The sequence below is a fragment of the Lethenteron reissneri genome, chromosome 63 (genome assembly GCF_015708825.2).
Source record: "Lethenteron reissneri isolate LAM-NWPU_2019-01 chromosome 63, ASM1570882v1, whole genome shotgun sequence".
Taxonomy (NCBI): domain Eukaryota; kingdom Metazoa; phylum Chordata; class Hyperoartia; order Petromyzontiformes; family Petromyzontidae; genus Lethenteron; species Lethenteron reissneri.
Genome location: NC_083841.1, coordinates 1,029,334 through 1,044,961, shown reverse-complemented (window position 1 = coordinate 1,044,961; position 15,628 = coordinate 1,029,334). Strand labels below are relative to the sequence as shown.

The 15,628-nt window shown below is 47.8% G+C and overlaps 1 protein-coding gene across 1 annotated transcript; it reads right to left on the bottom strand.

The window, feature by feature from the left end:
* Positions 1–1,426: 1,426 nt before the first annotated feature.
* LOC133358774 (uncharacterized) lies at positions 1,427–15,099 on the bottom strand. Its single transcript, XM_061577218.1, has 11 exons — positions 14,972–15,099; positions 14,723–14,845; positions 11,711–11,804; positions 9,708–9,836; positions 8,544–8,651; positions 7,324–7,413; positions 6,605–6,666; positions 5,369–5,684; positions 4,491–4,787; positions 3,492–3,658; positions 1,427–2,380 (listed from the first exon to the last, which is right to left on the bottom strand). Exons 2-11 carry the CDS (start codon positions 14,774–14,776, stop codon positions 2,216–2,218), a joined length of 1,482 nt encoding a protein of 493 aa, XP_061433202.1. The 5' UTR covers positions 14,777–14,845; positions 14,972–15,099; the 3' UTR covers positions 1,427–2,215.
* Positions 15,100–15,628: the final 529 nt, after the last annotated feature.

The window sequence follows — 15,628 nt, the reverse complement described above, 5'->3', positions numbered from 1 at the left end:
CCCGGAGAAATGTAATCACCTGCGCATGCCCCTGTGCCACCCACAGCACTGAGCCACGGTGCGGACAAGTCACTGCTGGACCCTGCAGCAGACTCCGGTTCGGCAACAAGGAGCCGTGCAGGATGCGTGCGGTGGCGCTAACACTGTTCCTGACGGGCCAGGAGGTGGCTGCACCTCGTTGTTCACACGGTCTTGTTGTTGTTTACCCATTTGTGAGAGTCACTGATCTATTACATAATTGACAAATAGTTCACTTCTTTAGTCCACCGTGGTGTTGAATAGATCAGTACTGATATATTACATAATTGCATATACCTCCACCTCCGCCTCTGATCTCGAATCTTGATGGGGTTCAACAATGATGACGCTATCCTGCACTATTTAAGACCGGGAGCAGGTGGATGGTTTCACTATTCTGGCAAATCGCCCGAAAATGCTGAATGTAATTACCAGCGAGACGTCGGACTAAAATTATAAATGTTATGGATCCGCTCTTCAACACACCGGTGGGCGAAAGTAGTCAACTATTTGTCTTTTGTCAACGTGACACAATTTTTATTGATTGGCCGTGTCGGGTGGTGGAGGGTTGCGACACATTTATAAATAACGTGATCCAACCCAAAAACCTTTATTATGAATAACAAGAGGTTATGGATTCGCAGTTTTTAAAATAATATTTATCACCATTTTTAAAAAGAGTGGTGGAGGCATCATTCCATGATTGCGGTTTTCAATTTCTGTGTAGAGATTTGATCTCGGAGTTTTCACCTTCATACAGCGAAGGGCAGTGTTGACTTGTGCAGTCTGCCATCTGCACTTGACAGCCAGTCCGATTCCTGGGCGAAACATTTTGTGTTTTGCTAAAGAGATCTGCATACAGCTCCTCCACTAATTTTCAAATATCATCTCAATCATGAGCTTTGGTTTTCTCTTCCTGAATTGCCAATCATCAACCTCCTTTTTCCTGCTTTCAAGCTTCCATTGCTTCGTTCATTGTTGTGCAGTGTTCTCAGCGTTCTCTTATTCTTTTCCTCATCATTTTACGGAGATCACAGTGATGTAAACAAAGTAGTTTTCATCCACAAATGATAGAACCAAAAGGAAAACTGGCATCAGAACTATTTACGGCTGTAAGTTGTGTTGATTTGTACACCTCATCACCTGAACATATATTTGATTTGAAAGTTGTATACATTATTTGACAAGTTAATGGTTTCCGCATTTTTTATTGGTATAAAAACATTTAACTTCAGGTTTATAGATTCATTATAAAAAAAACATGTTTTTAGTTAACAAAAGTCCACGTTTCTAGGATATCACACTTTAAAATGATGACCGACATTTTACGTTCCATTTCTGCTCTAATATCATTTCTAGTCATCATAAATCTGCCTGACCCACGACTGTCCCCACCCACCCCGACTGTCCCCACCCACCACAACTGTCCCCACCCACCAATACAGCCGCCATTCGCCACTAAGTGACGGTGACATCACCACGGTACCTATGCCAGGCCAAGTGCACTTTGAGGCCACGTGAAGTGTCGAAGGCTCGCTGACAAGTCTCGGGACAGACCCAACAGGTGCCATGGATTGGCTGACTGAGATGACCGGTAGATGCACTACCAGCTGTGCCCCCTACTGTGCCGACTTGCTGCGTTTTAGCCGCTGGGTGCTCTGCTCATTGTTGTGAGCGTTGCTCCTCTGCCCTCCGTTGTTGCTGGAGGGCGACTGCCTCCAAATTGCCTAGCAGCGTCCTTCACGAGCCTCCTCTATAGAGGCCGATCTTGACACCACTGGTACCAGTCGTCGGCAAGTCTATTCAGCGCTACATCATCACATACCGCATCAGACCATCTCTTCTCCAGCCCATGTCGTGCCCGTTTAGCCCCCTTTATGCGGCCAAATAGAAGGTGACCAGGGGATGGCTCTGACTCCTGGCGACGTAGCTTTACCCGGGCCTGTCCACCATCATGAAGGCCCTTAATGATTGTGAACAGAGAGTCAGGGACTCCGAAAGGATGAACAACTGCTCACAGCCCTGGCATGTTGATGGTATCATAAGCCTTGACCAGGTCAATAAAGCAGAGATGTGCCCACCTACTGTCTCCACCCACCCATATGCAATTCCCCTTGAAGCTGACTGGCTGTGAATTTGTTGTTTGCATAAATGTTATAATCAACCAAAGATTACTTTTGGAAGGGGGGGGGGGGGCTCAAAGCTGCAGACAAAACTCTGTGAGCTGTGGGTGGGAATCTCGGAGACCCCACACGATCTCCCACAGTTTGCTCGCGCAACGCGGATGTTTCTTCACGACATCCTGCAGCGTGACAGACTTCTTCATCTCCGTTGCCTCTCCAAGCAACGTCGCCTCTGTCTCCTGAAACATCGGTGATGACAGTTTCATGCAATGTCCTTTTAAGATCAAGATGTCTGTGCAGCTCATGTCGTTTATACCGCCACACCTCGCCATTCTGCCAGAATTCACAAATGCTACAAAGTATATTTTTTATGATCATTAAGCTTGCTTACCGAGGGAAGTCTCATGAATGTTTTTTTATAGGGGTCTTGCCACGTTTTTCACAGCAGGGGGTTGATGATTGCTATGCTCTGTATATTTTGCGAGTATTTTTTTAAACGTGGCAAATTTGGAGCATGAGGCCAGCGAGTAAGGTCTGCTCCTATGAATGCTGTCACGGGATATGTAACATCCACTGTGACACAGACGGCATGTAGTTGTGTGGTTAACACGCCCAGAGTATCAATCGGAGTGGCCGCCGTCACCCTCTTCAACAAGCGCAAAATGCGCTACCGCGAGGCCATGTCACCGCCTATAGAAACCAAACCTCAAAGCTCCATTTCCTTAGCATCTCATTGTCTGGCTTTAGCTCGTCTCCTTGGTCAGCAACCGCTCTGATTTCCACTTCAATGCCAATTTTGGCAAAGTGCTCTCCTCCATCCTTACACGTGTTCCTGCCATCGTACGATCCTCTTTATGACGATGTCTGCATCGGTTTCCAATTCCCAACTTCCAAATTTAATGCAGACTTTAACAGCCACATGTTTCAACAAACAGCAGCAAGGGTTGCTGAAAGGACACATCCCTTGATCAGGAAAATCCTGCAGAGAGGTCACCTGAAGATGCCGACTCTCTCTCCACAGCCACCTGTGGTGGTGATTCCAGGCTTGAGATATCCCAAGTTCGATTTCCGGCCATACTCATCATCAGCGGCAGGTGATATCAGAACTGGTTCTACCTTTCCTCCTTCCCTCCCCTCAACAACTGACCAGCGCAGTTAAGCATAATTAATACACTGTATATACACTGTATGTCTACACTGTATATATACACTGTATATATAGAAAAGCAAACGTGATGGCCCAAGTGGCATGTGGTAGCCCGCATCCATTTGTGTATTGAGAAATAACGATATTTATTTGAGTGTATTTACACGGTGACAGAAGGTAGAAAGTTACCCCGCGGTGCTCACCTTAGTGATGAGGTTTTGTTGGAGGAGGTGACGTACAAGAAATTTTACATCACTTTGCAGTATATTTATCAGCTTGGGGAGGCATTTCTGCAGAGTATTGCTGAGTTCAGCGTCGCTACGTTGCATGATAAATAAGGGGGAATTGTTCAGAATTTCCATGAAGAAACCTGAAAGGGAGTGACAAGAACAGAGTAAACAAATAGACGACGTGACTACATCCCTTTTATGCCTTCCATATAAAAGTTTAAAGTATTTTGTACACATCACAATAACCACACGACCTTCTGGAAGTGCAACATTTCAGCAGAATTGGTTCACTACAAACAAAGAATGGAAGAAATTTGACAATCAGTGTCTCATCAGCAGAACAACGTCTGTTTGAACCAATGCGATTGAAATGCCGGCTATTTATTGCCAACCACCCTCTCTGTCAAATGTGGGTCCGGGTTTGACACACAAACAATAAAATACATAACACAAAATTACCATTAGCGTCATTATATAACTAAATGAACAAGTAAAAGAAAAGCACGGCATCGTTATCTGCCCCTACAGTGGTTAGGAGAAGCGAGGAGGCGTGCAACGTTAGTTACATTGAGACGATTCGTGGTGACGTGTTGTACACTACATACATTTGTTTCTCATTCTCAACATTCATCGTACAAGTTTTATTTAACACTAGAAAATATTAATCAAATGTTCCATTCAAAACACTTCCTGTTGAATGTTTGGGTTGATGTAGGCTAACATAAAGAAAAAGGAGGGTTGGGTGTTGTATTACGAACTGTGAACCAATCTCGAGTTTTCCCCATTCGCTTTTGAGTTTTCCGATCACGGATTTTCCGTTCGCGGCTATTTTCAAAAACGCAACCCCCCGCGACGGGCCAGGGTTTGCCGTACTTCGTCTGGCGTGAAAGGAGGCCGATGTCACTGAAGGGATGAAATTCGTAAAAAGGCGAGACAGCAGATATATCCTTATATGAGTTATATCCCACTCACCGAGAGAGCGCAGCCACGTGTGTAAGTGGGCGTAGTGGACGTGCACGGCTTGAAGGGCAAACAGGAGCTTCTCGCAGCCTTTGTCCCCTCGGTCGATGAAGTGATTCAGAACATTCAAGGTGCATTCCTCGCTGTTTGTGAACGAAGGCGCTTTGTAAGCTGTCAGGAACCCGTATTTTTTTAACTTGTCCACAAGGTGGCTCGGATTGGAGCTCAGCCATTGCTTAAGTTCAAGTTTCTTCATGCGAATAGCTCTCAGTGACTGTCCTTCCACGATGATTAACTTCACCTTCCTGTCTGTGAGAACAACCGATCGAGCACTTGATTACACCTCCTACGCGAACACAGCATGACATGCCATTGGCTGAACTATACAAGTCTTACCTTGGTGAGGTGGCCGGGTGCCGACAGAGGTCAAGAGCGCTGACCCCAGCACCACTAAGATTACCGGGTTCGAATCCAGGAAGCTGCCTGTGATTAAACCGACTTCTCAAGTGAGTTGATGGATAAAGCCCAGTTACCAATGACTGCACACAACCCGATGGCGTTAAATTTCGTTCTGCACTTAAGTTTGCAAAATCACAGCTGAGAGAGTTACAAATGAAACGCACTGGTTTGACCGTCATGCAATGAACATTGATCTCTGTGGCAGAGGTGATGGGAATGTGCTGCCTCCGACTGTGTAGGCCCGAGGTCACTTGCAGGGATCTCAGAGGTTGCTCTGTGGTGTCCGCTTCACTGGGCCGCTCTGCTCTCTCATGCAAAGTGTTGCACGCCTTGTGAGAGATCCATGGAGAGAATGTGTGATGCCGGTAGCACAATCGGGAAAACATTATGGAAAAATAAAAACGCTTTTAAAGTGGGTACATCTCTCTTACCCGTATCCATCAGCCAATTCCACACATCAGCGTAAGTCTTTCTCACATCAAAAAGAGCCCTCAGCAGGACACGACATTGGTGCTCTCCGCCCATCATGAAATGTGTGAGCACAGCGTCGATGCGTTCTTCAGGAGGCAAGGCTGTGGCTCGTTTGTAGAAGTCACGTGACATCAGATTGTTGCTGTCGAGGTGCTCCAGAAGGTGCTCTGGGTTGACTCTGAGCCAGAGCTTCAAATCCCTCTTCTTGTTTTTCAGTAAAAAGAACGCCGGTCCGTCCTGCTCGGCCTTAACATTTGTAATCAGCATTTCCAACTCCTACATTATGAGTGAACAAAAACACAGAGTCCTTGATGAAAACAGTGAAGTACTCTCACATCGAACTGTGTCTAAGTACATGCACAGCCCTTTAATCAATCCACTGCTCCGAGGGTCTGCCCGTGTCGTGCAGGTCACGGGGGTTATTTGACCATTCTTCACCTTGCAGGTCAGTGTGGGTTGGTGAAGGGGGCGTACCTGTACCGGATCAGAAATCTCCTCCCACTGATGGTAGCTATGGATAATAATGAAGCTCAGGCGACTGGATTGATTGGGCTGTGCACTAACCACAGAGTTTCTGCCAGTCGTATCACAGTTGCCTAAGGACAATTGCAAAGGGATATATACAGTGGCACTGGGTAAAATGCTCGTAATGTTTACACATTTTTACAAAGGCAATCGATACATTGTGACAATGTATCGATCTATGGGAAATCGTTTCTCAATGTTAGTCTATGGGCATTCCGTGTTCCCGTGTAATCCTATTGGCAGTCGTTTCAACCTGAGCCACCGGGATGGTTGGCAATCTGCTTTGGAACAGCTGTGAGCCACCAAACCATCTCATGTGTTCAAAGTAATCATTTAGCCATTTGCAACACTTGGTCAGAACAGTCATTAACTCTGTTCACAGACTTATATTGGCACTCCACATGCATATCGCCTCGTTTTATCATTTTGTTGCAACGTGTTCATCGGATTACAGGCGTAGATAATACAAAATAACATTGAATTGTAACGGATAGTCATAGCTTGTACTCTAGTGGTAGTGCCTTATGCCCAAAACTACAAGCCAGCCTAGCAACCTTCGGGAAGATTGGAGTGATAAATGAAGCTCCTCATGTGAGTCCGTGTTTTGATTCAAAACGTGGCATGGATTAACACGTCGTCATAATAATCGCACTCATTACAGGGACACTCACGTCTGACTGTGGCCGGAACATGGGTAGTTGATCCTTTCGTTCCCATGTTTGTTTTAGATTTTCTGCAAAACATATACATCAATGTTTTATGAAGAAATAAACTCCTTAAAAAAAGTTTTAAGAGGCTTTGGCCTTTCCGACAATAATACAGCACGTGTTAAGATGTCCAGACACCAAATAGACAACAGCTGTCATTCACCACACATGCTCGTGGTAAAACACACAAACAAACATGCGCTGATAACAATGTCACGCATTGTCCTTGAAACTGATTGGCCACACGAGAGACAGCCGCCTCCATGGCCCTGTCTCACCACCGGTGTTAGACCAGAGAACAACCCCACAATGTGAACCGTACAAGGATAATGCAAATACCAAAAAGAGAGCATAGATGTATAATCCAACTACATATTTCTGCTGCCCTCTGACAACCTGTTTGTGCATGGTGGTCTCCCATCCAAGCACTAATATCCAGGTTAATCTCTGCTTAGCTTTTGAGATCTGACGACATCTGGGCGATTTGTACATGACAATACAAATCTCAGAGTGAGCTCTGTGATATCCACTTCTGTCGGCAGTTCTCTAAACGCAAGGGGGTCGCAACTGCTCAGCGAAATATATCAAAATTCATTCTTCATCATATCACATGACGACGATAGCACGATCAGGGAAAAAGGGAAAACATCATGAGCAAGTGACAATGTGCAGTCAGTACTCACTGAAGAACTTCCACATATATCGAGCGATCCAAATCAGCAATAAAATAAGAATGAACACGGCCAAATGTGTCACTGGTTTTACTATCGCACCTGGATAAAGCAGATAAACAACAAACATCAACACAGGTATGCACGTTCTTTGCCTTGTATTAAAACACAACCTCTTCATGAGATTTGTTCTATCGATCATGAAAGCCTACGTGTTAAACCTAAGGTTGGAATTGTGAAACAAGTCAATTGTGTATATCGCCTACTTATCGACAATGTTTCCAAACCACATTTTACGTGTAACGATCAGCTCTAAGTACTGTAATTTTGGTGTTTCTCCAAATGGATTCATATTTGGCAATAACAGTTTTGAGAATTACTCTTGAAATTGAAACGACGACAATATTGATAACCATCGGTACGTTAAACGCGTGTTCACGGCGCCAATAGAATTTGCTTGGCTGTGTCCGGTTGGTGGACGATTCGCGATACAGATTTGGTCAAATCATGCTGTGGTCGAACACATAATCAATGTTGAATCACTTCATTGGCTACAGACGCCCTCGTCAAGCTGTCTCGGTGTGAGGCGACGGTCTCGTTGTGAGTCTGTGGATTTATCCGTCCTCTGTGGGCAGGGGTCGGCGACCGTTGAAAGGTAGAAGATCCATTTTGTGTTTTTGTCTTTGACCAAAATAGTTCGAGAGTCGTATCACACGCAGGGCCACTTGTACACAAACACAGACACACGGCAGCTATACAGCAGATGACTTAAATAAACAAAATAGCTGATGGAATAAACTGCGTCTATTTCGTGTGTTCCCTCTTTAGTTATTCTTTCACAAAACACGTTTGACTGGTGTAATCATGTCGTCACCAAGACATTCCATAGTGACCCATTCCCTTTCATATTGAACAAATTGATTATTATCGTTGTGTTAAATAAGGTTAAGATTCAAGTAAAAAAAACGGCTTCCAGCAAGCGGGGAAGCCAAAGAGCCACCGCACGTGGCTCTGGAGCTGCAGGTTGCTGCCCCCTGGTTCCAGAGCCAGGGGGCACGAGGGGAAGGGTCACCAGGGGAAGAGTCACCAGGGGAAGGGTCACCAGGGGGTCACCAGGGGGTAATCACGGAAAGGGTCACCAGGGGAAGGGTCACCAGGGGGTCACCAGGGGGACACCAGGGGGTCACCAGGGAAAGGGTCACCAGGGGAAGGGTCACCATGCGTGTCCGTACCTGGCTCGGTCATCGAACAAGTTCTGGTCTCTGGATTCCACTGAAGGCCCTCTTTGCACCGGCACTGGGTATTCGATGCGATAGTGCATGGAGTCTTAATGGTTTCGTCTGTATGGAAAGCAGCATGCGTAAATCATAAATGCAACGTTTAGTTTATGTTGTGATCAGATGAAGTTTGCTGGAAGCAACGACAACTCCTCCATGTGTTGCACTGCTCAGATCTACTGCCACAATGATATGGATGTGGACTCTGGTAACTGCTTATGCCACGTGATGCGTTGCCATTACATGGAGACAGAAAACCATGCCACATCCTGTAACCCGCACTTCCTATTAGCATACGTACTGTGCAGAAGAAGTTCAACATACATACATTATTTTTCTTGATATTTTATTATAAACTGTATTCCCCAACTACAATCCAGATAATACCATTGTCTTCAGTAGACTTCAAGAATAATAGACAATTCTCATCTTTAATGTGAATATACCAACTTCGAATGGTGGCCCATGCAGTTCCAATCTTCTTTAGTTTATCCAGAAGAAAACTGTTATGGGCTGTGATGACGTATTCGCATGTGTGTTGAACTTCTTTTGCACCGTACGCAGCCAACCGTGCTAATCGGAGGTGCGGGGGAAGGACAACAAACTAAACACAAAAATAAGTTCTAATAAAAGTTAGTTTGTCGTTCTAGACGATGATGATTTAAAAGTGTACAGCTCCAGAGGCTTCCTAATATCAGAAGGAAGAGCGTTCCAGACGGCCGCAAAAGCACGTACGAAAGTGCACGATGTGGTGACTGCCGTCTTTGATTGATGGCCAGCCAAGAGCCGCTGCTGCGAGTATGACCAGAGTTGCGTGATGGTACACGCGTGATGGTATAACTGCAGTCGTAATGCGTAACTCCTAAGGCATGGTGAAGGCGGTATTTTGAGGAGGCGCCACATCAATGGCGATGTTTTAAATGCACCGAGCGTCGAGATGCTTCTGCATCTCAAGCCGCCGTGAATGGCGATTCCGTAGACCTCTCAGATCTTCGGGGATGGCTGGATTTGAGAGCATTCAGTCAGCTGAATGTTCTCGGTGATGGTTACAGTCGGCCGCCCCACACTGCGGTGCAATAGCCATGCCAATACTGCCTCTATCGATCACGATGTCTTTACCTTTTCCACATTTCTTACACGGGTTACAGGATGTGGCGTGGTTTTCTGTCTCCATGTAGAGGCCCTCGGGACACAACAAACAGAAAGCATCCTTTCCATTCTCTGTGCAGTCCACTGCCTTGTAAGTTCCTGCAATAAAAAAAGGCATTTGTCATACTGATGAGATGCCAAATCATGCGAAAGCGCTTCAGTTATTGTGTGATTGGCTAAGCCGTGCTCAATTGTGGAGTTGGCTACAGTTCACCGAAGGTCGGCAGTGATCCATGAGTCAATAACAATGCTGTCTCAATTGGCCCAGTGCTTGCTTGTGTTGATCCAATGCCCCTGAAATTATGCACTCCCAGAAGGCCGTGTGGCAGATGAGGTGTGTCAAAAATACTTTAATCTTGGCGGTGTCGGGTCAGTTATGGGAACGAGGTATTTTGGCCGCTTATTTATTTTAGTTTGTTCTCCCCAGTGACGCTGCTGAGTATATTGTGCTGTCGAGTGAAGTTTGATGGTGGTAAACGTGGCTTGTTTTGTTCCGGTTTTGAAGTGAATACTGTACACACGACCGACGCCCCATCTCGCGAGATCTCAGAAGCTAACTGAGGGTTTGCAGCCGCATTACTGCATCATTCCGCGTGCTGTATCACTGCACCGCTCAGCCGCGCAGCTCCAGAAAGTAGTTCGTCGTCGACCGCTCAGAAACTACGTTATAACGAGAAGCGTTATAACGGCGTGTGTTCCGCGTTGTGCGAAAAGTGTTGTCGTGCGAACACCGCCACGCGTTAAGCGATGACTCGCCGTGTAGTGATTGGATGCTGAGAGTGACAGAGGAGTTGCATGGAGTGGAAGATGGTGGTCAAAATATAAATTACCTGAGACATGCCGATGGCATTGCATTAGTTGCAGAATCTGAGAGCGATTTGCAAAATACGCCGGGTAAAAATGATGTTAGGAAGTTAAAGAAAAGATGAACAATCCACTGTATATATACACACACACAGGGTGTTTGTTCATACCAGTGAAGAGGTTCAAGCTGCAATGTCAAACACAAGTCTGTGACGTAGACAACCAGCAGGTGGTGTGGGAGCCAATTAACTCTTTAGGAAGCGTGGTAACAGTAGCCGCAAGGCGCGTCACAGCGATAAAGAGAAGAATAGAAAATGGCATCTCTATAAAAAAGTATATTATTATTCACAACGAGAATTAGAATACTTCAGTGCTAGATAGGAAGTCTGATCTCCTGTGTGGATGTGAAAGCTGTGAGTCTATGGGTGTCCGTGTGAGTCTGTGGGTCTCTATACGAGTCTGTGTCTCTATATTAGTCTGTGGGTATCTATGTGAGTCTGTAGGTCTCTATGTGAGTCTGTGTCTCTATATTAGTCTGTGGGTATCTATGCGAGTCTGTGGGTCTCTATGTGAGTCTGTGTCTCTATATTAGTCTGTGGGTATCTATGCGAGTCTGTGGGTCTATATGTGAGTCTGTAGGTCTATATGTGAGTCTGTAGGTCTCTCTGTGAGTCTGTGGGTCTCTATGTGAATCTGTAGGTCTCTCTGTGAGTCTGTGGGTCTCTATGTGAGTCTGTGGGTATCTCTGTGAGTCTGTGGGTCTCTATGTGAGTCTGTGGGTATCTCTGTGAGGCTGTGGGTCTCTATGTGAGTCTGTGGGTATCTCTGTGAGTCTGTGTGTCTCAGAGCTGAATGGCAGGAGGCTGTGATTACCAACTCTTTGAGAGAGAACGTGACTCACATAGAGAGAGAAGCCGCACGACCGGTTTGTTTTGTTGCTGATGTTGTTGTTTAACAACCCAAACACGACCTTATCAATGTTGTGGCTTGGCTCTCCAACACAATCGGTTGTGCTGTACTAGTGACGAATTGGCACGTTCTGTTTACGTGACAACCCTTACTTATTGGCTGTGTCGGGTGGTGACAGGTTTAACGACACCACATTTATGCGATCTAACCCAAACCGACCTTTATGAACCCTAACATGGTACAATGTACGATTGATTTACCGGCGCGGCATAGCTTGCAACAGATGTTGTTACTCGTTTTGTAGAATTCTGCACTGCAGGCTTGACAAGACACCAGCCTGGTGAAGAATACAATCTGGAAAGAAAAACAAAAACGTCACAAAACAGTCACGGCTCAATGTGTACAGGGCATGGGCATTTCAAACATCCGTTGTGAGTGAACAGCGCGTGTGGGACAATTGCTCCAGTCACAACGCCGTGACGCTTTGAGCAGTGGCACCCAACCACTGCGACACCTGGGTGGCGACAGCGGAATCACCGTGGGGGGGGCAACAGCAACGAGTCCCGAGAAGTGTAGAGGGACGATGACTTCACGGACTCACTCGACATCTTTACGGCGCCTACAGACCAAATGGTCAAAAACGTTGCGAAGGTGCAGCCCCGCAACTGCCTCGCTCACACCACCGCCGGAGGAAGGGCCTCCAAGAGGCCCTCTACAGAGGAGAGTTGGCCTACTCTTCCACGCTCTTCAGACGCATTGAAGAGGTGGAGGCGCCCACACTTTAACTCACCGCACGCGACCAACCGATCGATTTCGATGACGTCATTCATTCCGGCATCTGTGGGAAAGCGCTTCGCAGCTCATCGGATTCCTCCGGGACACAAACACAGGAGGTGGGGGGGGCAGCACGGGCAGCAGGGGCAGCAAGGGGCGTGCGAGTCGGGACCGGGCGGGCGGGCGGGGTGGGGGTTTGGTGGCGGCGGTTGCAGTCGCAAAGGTCGAGGAGAGTTTAACGACAAATTTGAATTGTGGGTGGAGTAGTGGTGCAGTGGTTAGCGCACTGAACTCTGTGTGCACCCTGTGGGCTGGGTGCACGCAGTGGCGGTTGCGGGCTCCCTGCTGTATCGATCGGTCAACCTGCACGGACCTGGGGAGACGATGATCGATCGAGCCCCGCCGACACCGCGCGGGGTGACTCAGAATTTGTTTGTCCTGGAGGAATCCGATGAGCTATGAAGCTCTTTATCACCGATGTCCAATGAGGGTTTGTCAGAAAGTTACAACAACAACGATACAAAAACACGGCAGGAGCGCGAGGTATAAGGAAGTTGTGCACATCACTGAAACTAAATACTCACTAAACAAAGTGAGTACAAATCGCAATCGTAAATGAATTCCTGCCGATGTTTCAAGACTAAATGCGAGTGGGCAAGGCAGCAAAACAACAACAACAACAGTCCCAGACCACACCAAGACAACAACAGTCCCACCAACTCACCCACCCGCTGACTCACCCACTCACCCACCCGCTGACTCACCCACTCACCCACCCATTCACCCACTCACTCACTCACCCATCCACCCACCCACTCACCCACCCGCTCACCCACCCGCTGACTCACCCACTCACCCACCCACTGACCCACCCATTCATCCACCCACTCACTCACCCATCCACCCACTCACCCACCCACCCATTCATCCACCCACTCATCCACCCACCCACTCACCCACCCACTCACACACCCACTCATCCACCCACCCACTCATCCACCCACTCATCCACCCACTCACTCACCCACCCACTCACCCACCCACTCACTCACCCATACACCCACCCGCTCACCCACCCGCTCACCCACCCACTCACCCACCCATTCATCCACCCACTCACTCACCCAGTCACCCACCCACTCATCCACCCACGCACCCACTCATCCACTCATCCACCCACTCACTCATCCACTTACTCACCCACCCATTCATCCACCCACTCACTCACCCAGTCACCCACCCACTCACCCACCTACTCATCCACCCACGCACCCACTCATCCACTCATCCACCCACTCACTCATCCACTTACTCACCCACCCAATCACCCACCTACTCACCCACTCACTCACCCACCCACTGTGCGTGTGTCTGCGTGTCTGTGCGTGTCTATGTCTGTGCTTGTGTCTGTGTGTCTGTGCGTGTGTCTGTGTGTGTCTGTGCGTGTGTGTGTGTCTGTGTGTGTCTGTGTATGTCTATATCTGTGTCTGTGTGTGTCTGTGTGTGTGTCTGTGTGTGTGCCTGTGTCTGTGTGTGTCTGTGCGTGTCTGTGTGTGTCTATGTCTGTGTGTGTGTGTGTCTGTGTGTGTCTGTGTGTGTGTCTGTGTGTGTGTGTCTGTGTGTGTGTGTGTGTGTCTATGTCTGTGTGTGTGTCTGTGTCTGTGTGTGTCTGTGTCTGTGCGTGTGTGTGTGTCTGTGTGTGTGTCTGTGTGTGTCTGTGTGTGTGTCTGTGTGTGTCTGTGTGTGTGTCTGTGTGTGTGTGTCTGTGCGTGTGTCTGTGTGTGTGTCTGTGTGTGTCTATGTGTCTGTGTGTGTCTGTGTGTGTGTCTGTGCGTGTGTCTGTGTGTGTGTCTATGTATGTGTGTGTGTCTGTGTGTGTGTCTGTGTGTGTGTCTGTGTGTGTGTGTGTCTGTGTATGTCTGTGCGTGTGTCTGTGTGTGTGTGTCTGTGTGTGTGTCTGTGTGTGTGTGTCTGTGTGTGTCTGTGTGTGTGTCTGTGTGTGTGTGTCTGTGTGTGTGTGTCTGTGTGTCTGTGTGTGTCTGTGTGTGTCTGTGTGTCTGTGTGTGTGTATCTGTGTGTGTCTGTGTGTGTGTGTCTGTGTGTGTGTCTGTGTGTCTGTGTGTGTGTCTGTGTGTCTGTGTGTGTCTGTGTGTGTGTGTCTGTGTGTGTGTCTGTGTGTCTGTGTGTGTGTCTGTGTGTGTGTGTCTGTGTGTGTCTGTGTGTGTGTCTGTGTGTGTGTCTGTGTATGTCTGTGTGTGTGTGTCTGTGTGTCTGTGTGTGTGTCTATGTCTGTGTGTGTCTCCCTCTTCAGCTCAGGAGTCCGGCAGAGCAGCTGCGACATTCTCATCTCCGCTTCTCGCGCGGCCGGCTCCGTACGGCGCGAACAAAGTCCGACACACATCGCACATTTATACAACTCGCGCCGACGTCTCGAGAGCGCCGAGCGCGAGACGACGAGGTGACGAGTGCGACGAGGTTGAGCCTTGGAGGCGACTCACCCCGAGGGCGAGCGAGACGACGGCTCTCCTCCTCGCCCAGGCTCCTCCCTGCATCGCGCGGGCCGCGAGTCGCCTGCCTCGGTGACCCCCACGGCCGCATCGGTGACCCTACAACACTCGTGGCTTGTGAAGCAGCAGCAGCAGAGATATGTGTGTGAGTGTAGGATGAAGCAGCAGCAGAGATCTGTGTGTGAGTGTGTGTAGGATGTTGTTCTCGTGTTCACGCCGTGGAGTGGCTAATCACGTTACCACTGGCGGCGGAGTCGTCGTCGTCGTGCTGGGCGGAAGGGCAACGAAACGAAAGAGGAACCAACGCGGCGGACTCTGACACCCGAAAGAGCCAAAAGAGTCGAGGGACAAAGCGCCGCTCAGGCCGGGGGGGGGGGGGGGCAACCCCTCCAGCAATGCAGAATGATAGAGGAGTTGTTAGTGAGTAAGGAGTTGTTAGTAAGGAGTTGTTAGTGAGTAAGGAGTTGTTAGTAAGTAAGGAGTTGTTAGTGAGTAAGGAGTTGTTAGTAAGGAATTGTAAGTAAGGAGTTGTTAGTAAGTAAGGAGTTGTTAGTGAGCAAAGAGTTGTTAGTAAGCAAAGAGTTGTTAGTAAGTAAGGAGTTGTTAGTAAGTAAGGAGTTGTTAGTAAGGAGTTGTTAGTGAGTAAGGAGTTGTTAGTAAGGAGTTGTTAGTGAGCAAAGAGTTGTTAGTAAGTAAGGAGTTGTTAGTAAGGAGTTGTTAGTGAGTAAGGAATTATTAGTAAGGAGTTGTTCACAAGTAAGGACGCGTCCCTTGCTTTTTATTCGAACCGCGTCGTGTGATCGGCATCGCGCTCGCTGAAGCTGTGTGATGCCTTCAGGGAAGTCGTGCACTGTAGACGCAACTGCGCACAATTCCGTGAGTCACTTATAACCGCTT

Excerpts from the sequence above, each read along its gene's own strand:
- LOC133358774 (XM_061577218.1), bottom strand. The coding sequence starts at position 14,776 with ATGCAGGGAGGAGCCTGGGCGAGGAGGAGAGCCGTCGTCTCGCTCGCC. Across the intron at positions 8,652-9,707 it reads GTGTAAGAAATGTGGAAAAG|ACGAAACCATTAAGACTCCA; the intron begins GTAAAGACATCG and ends CTTTCCATACAG. Across the intron at positions 3,659-4,490 it reads CACGTGGCTGCGCTCTCTCG|GTTTCTTCATGGAAATTCTG; the intron begins GTGAGTGGGATA and ends ACTCCCTTTCAG.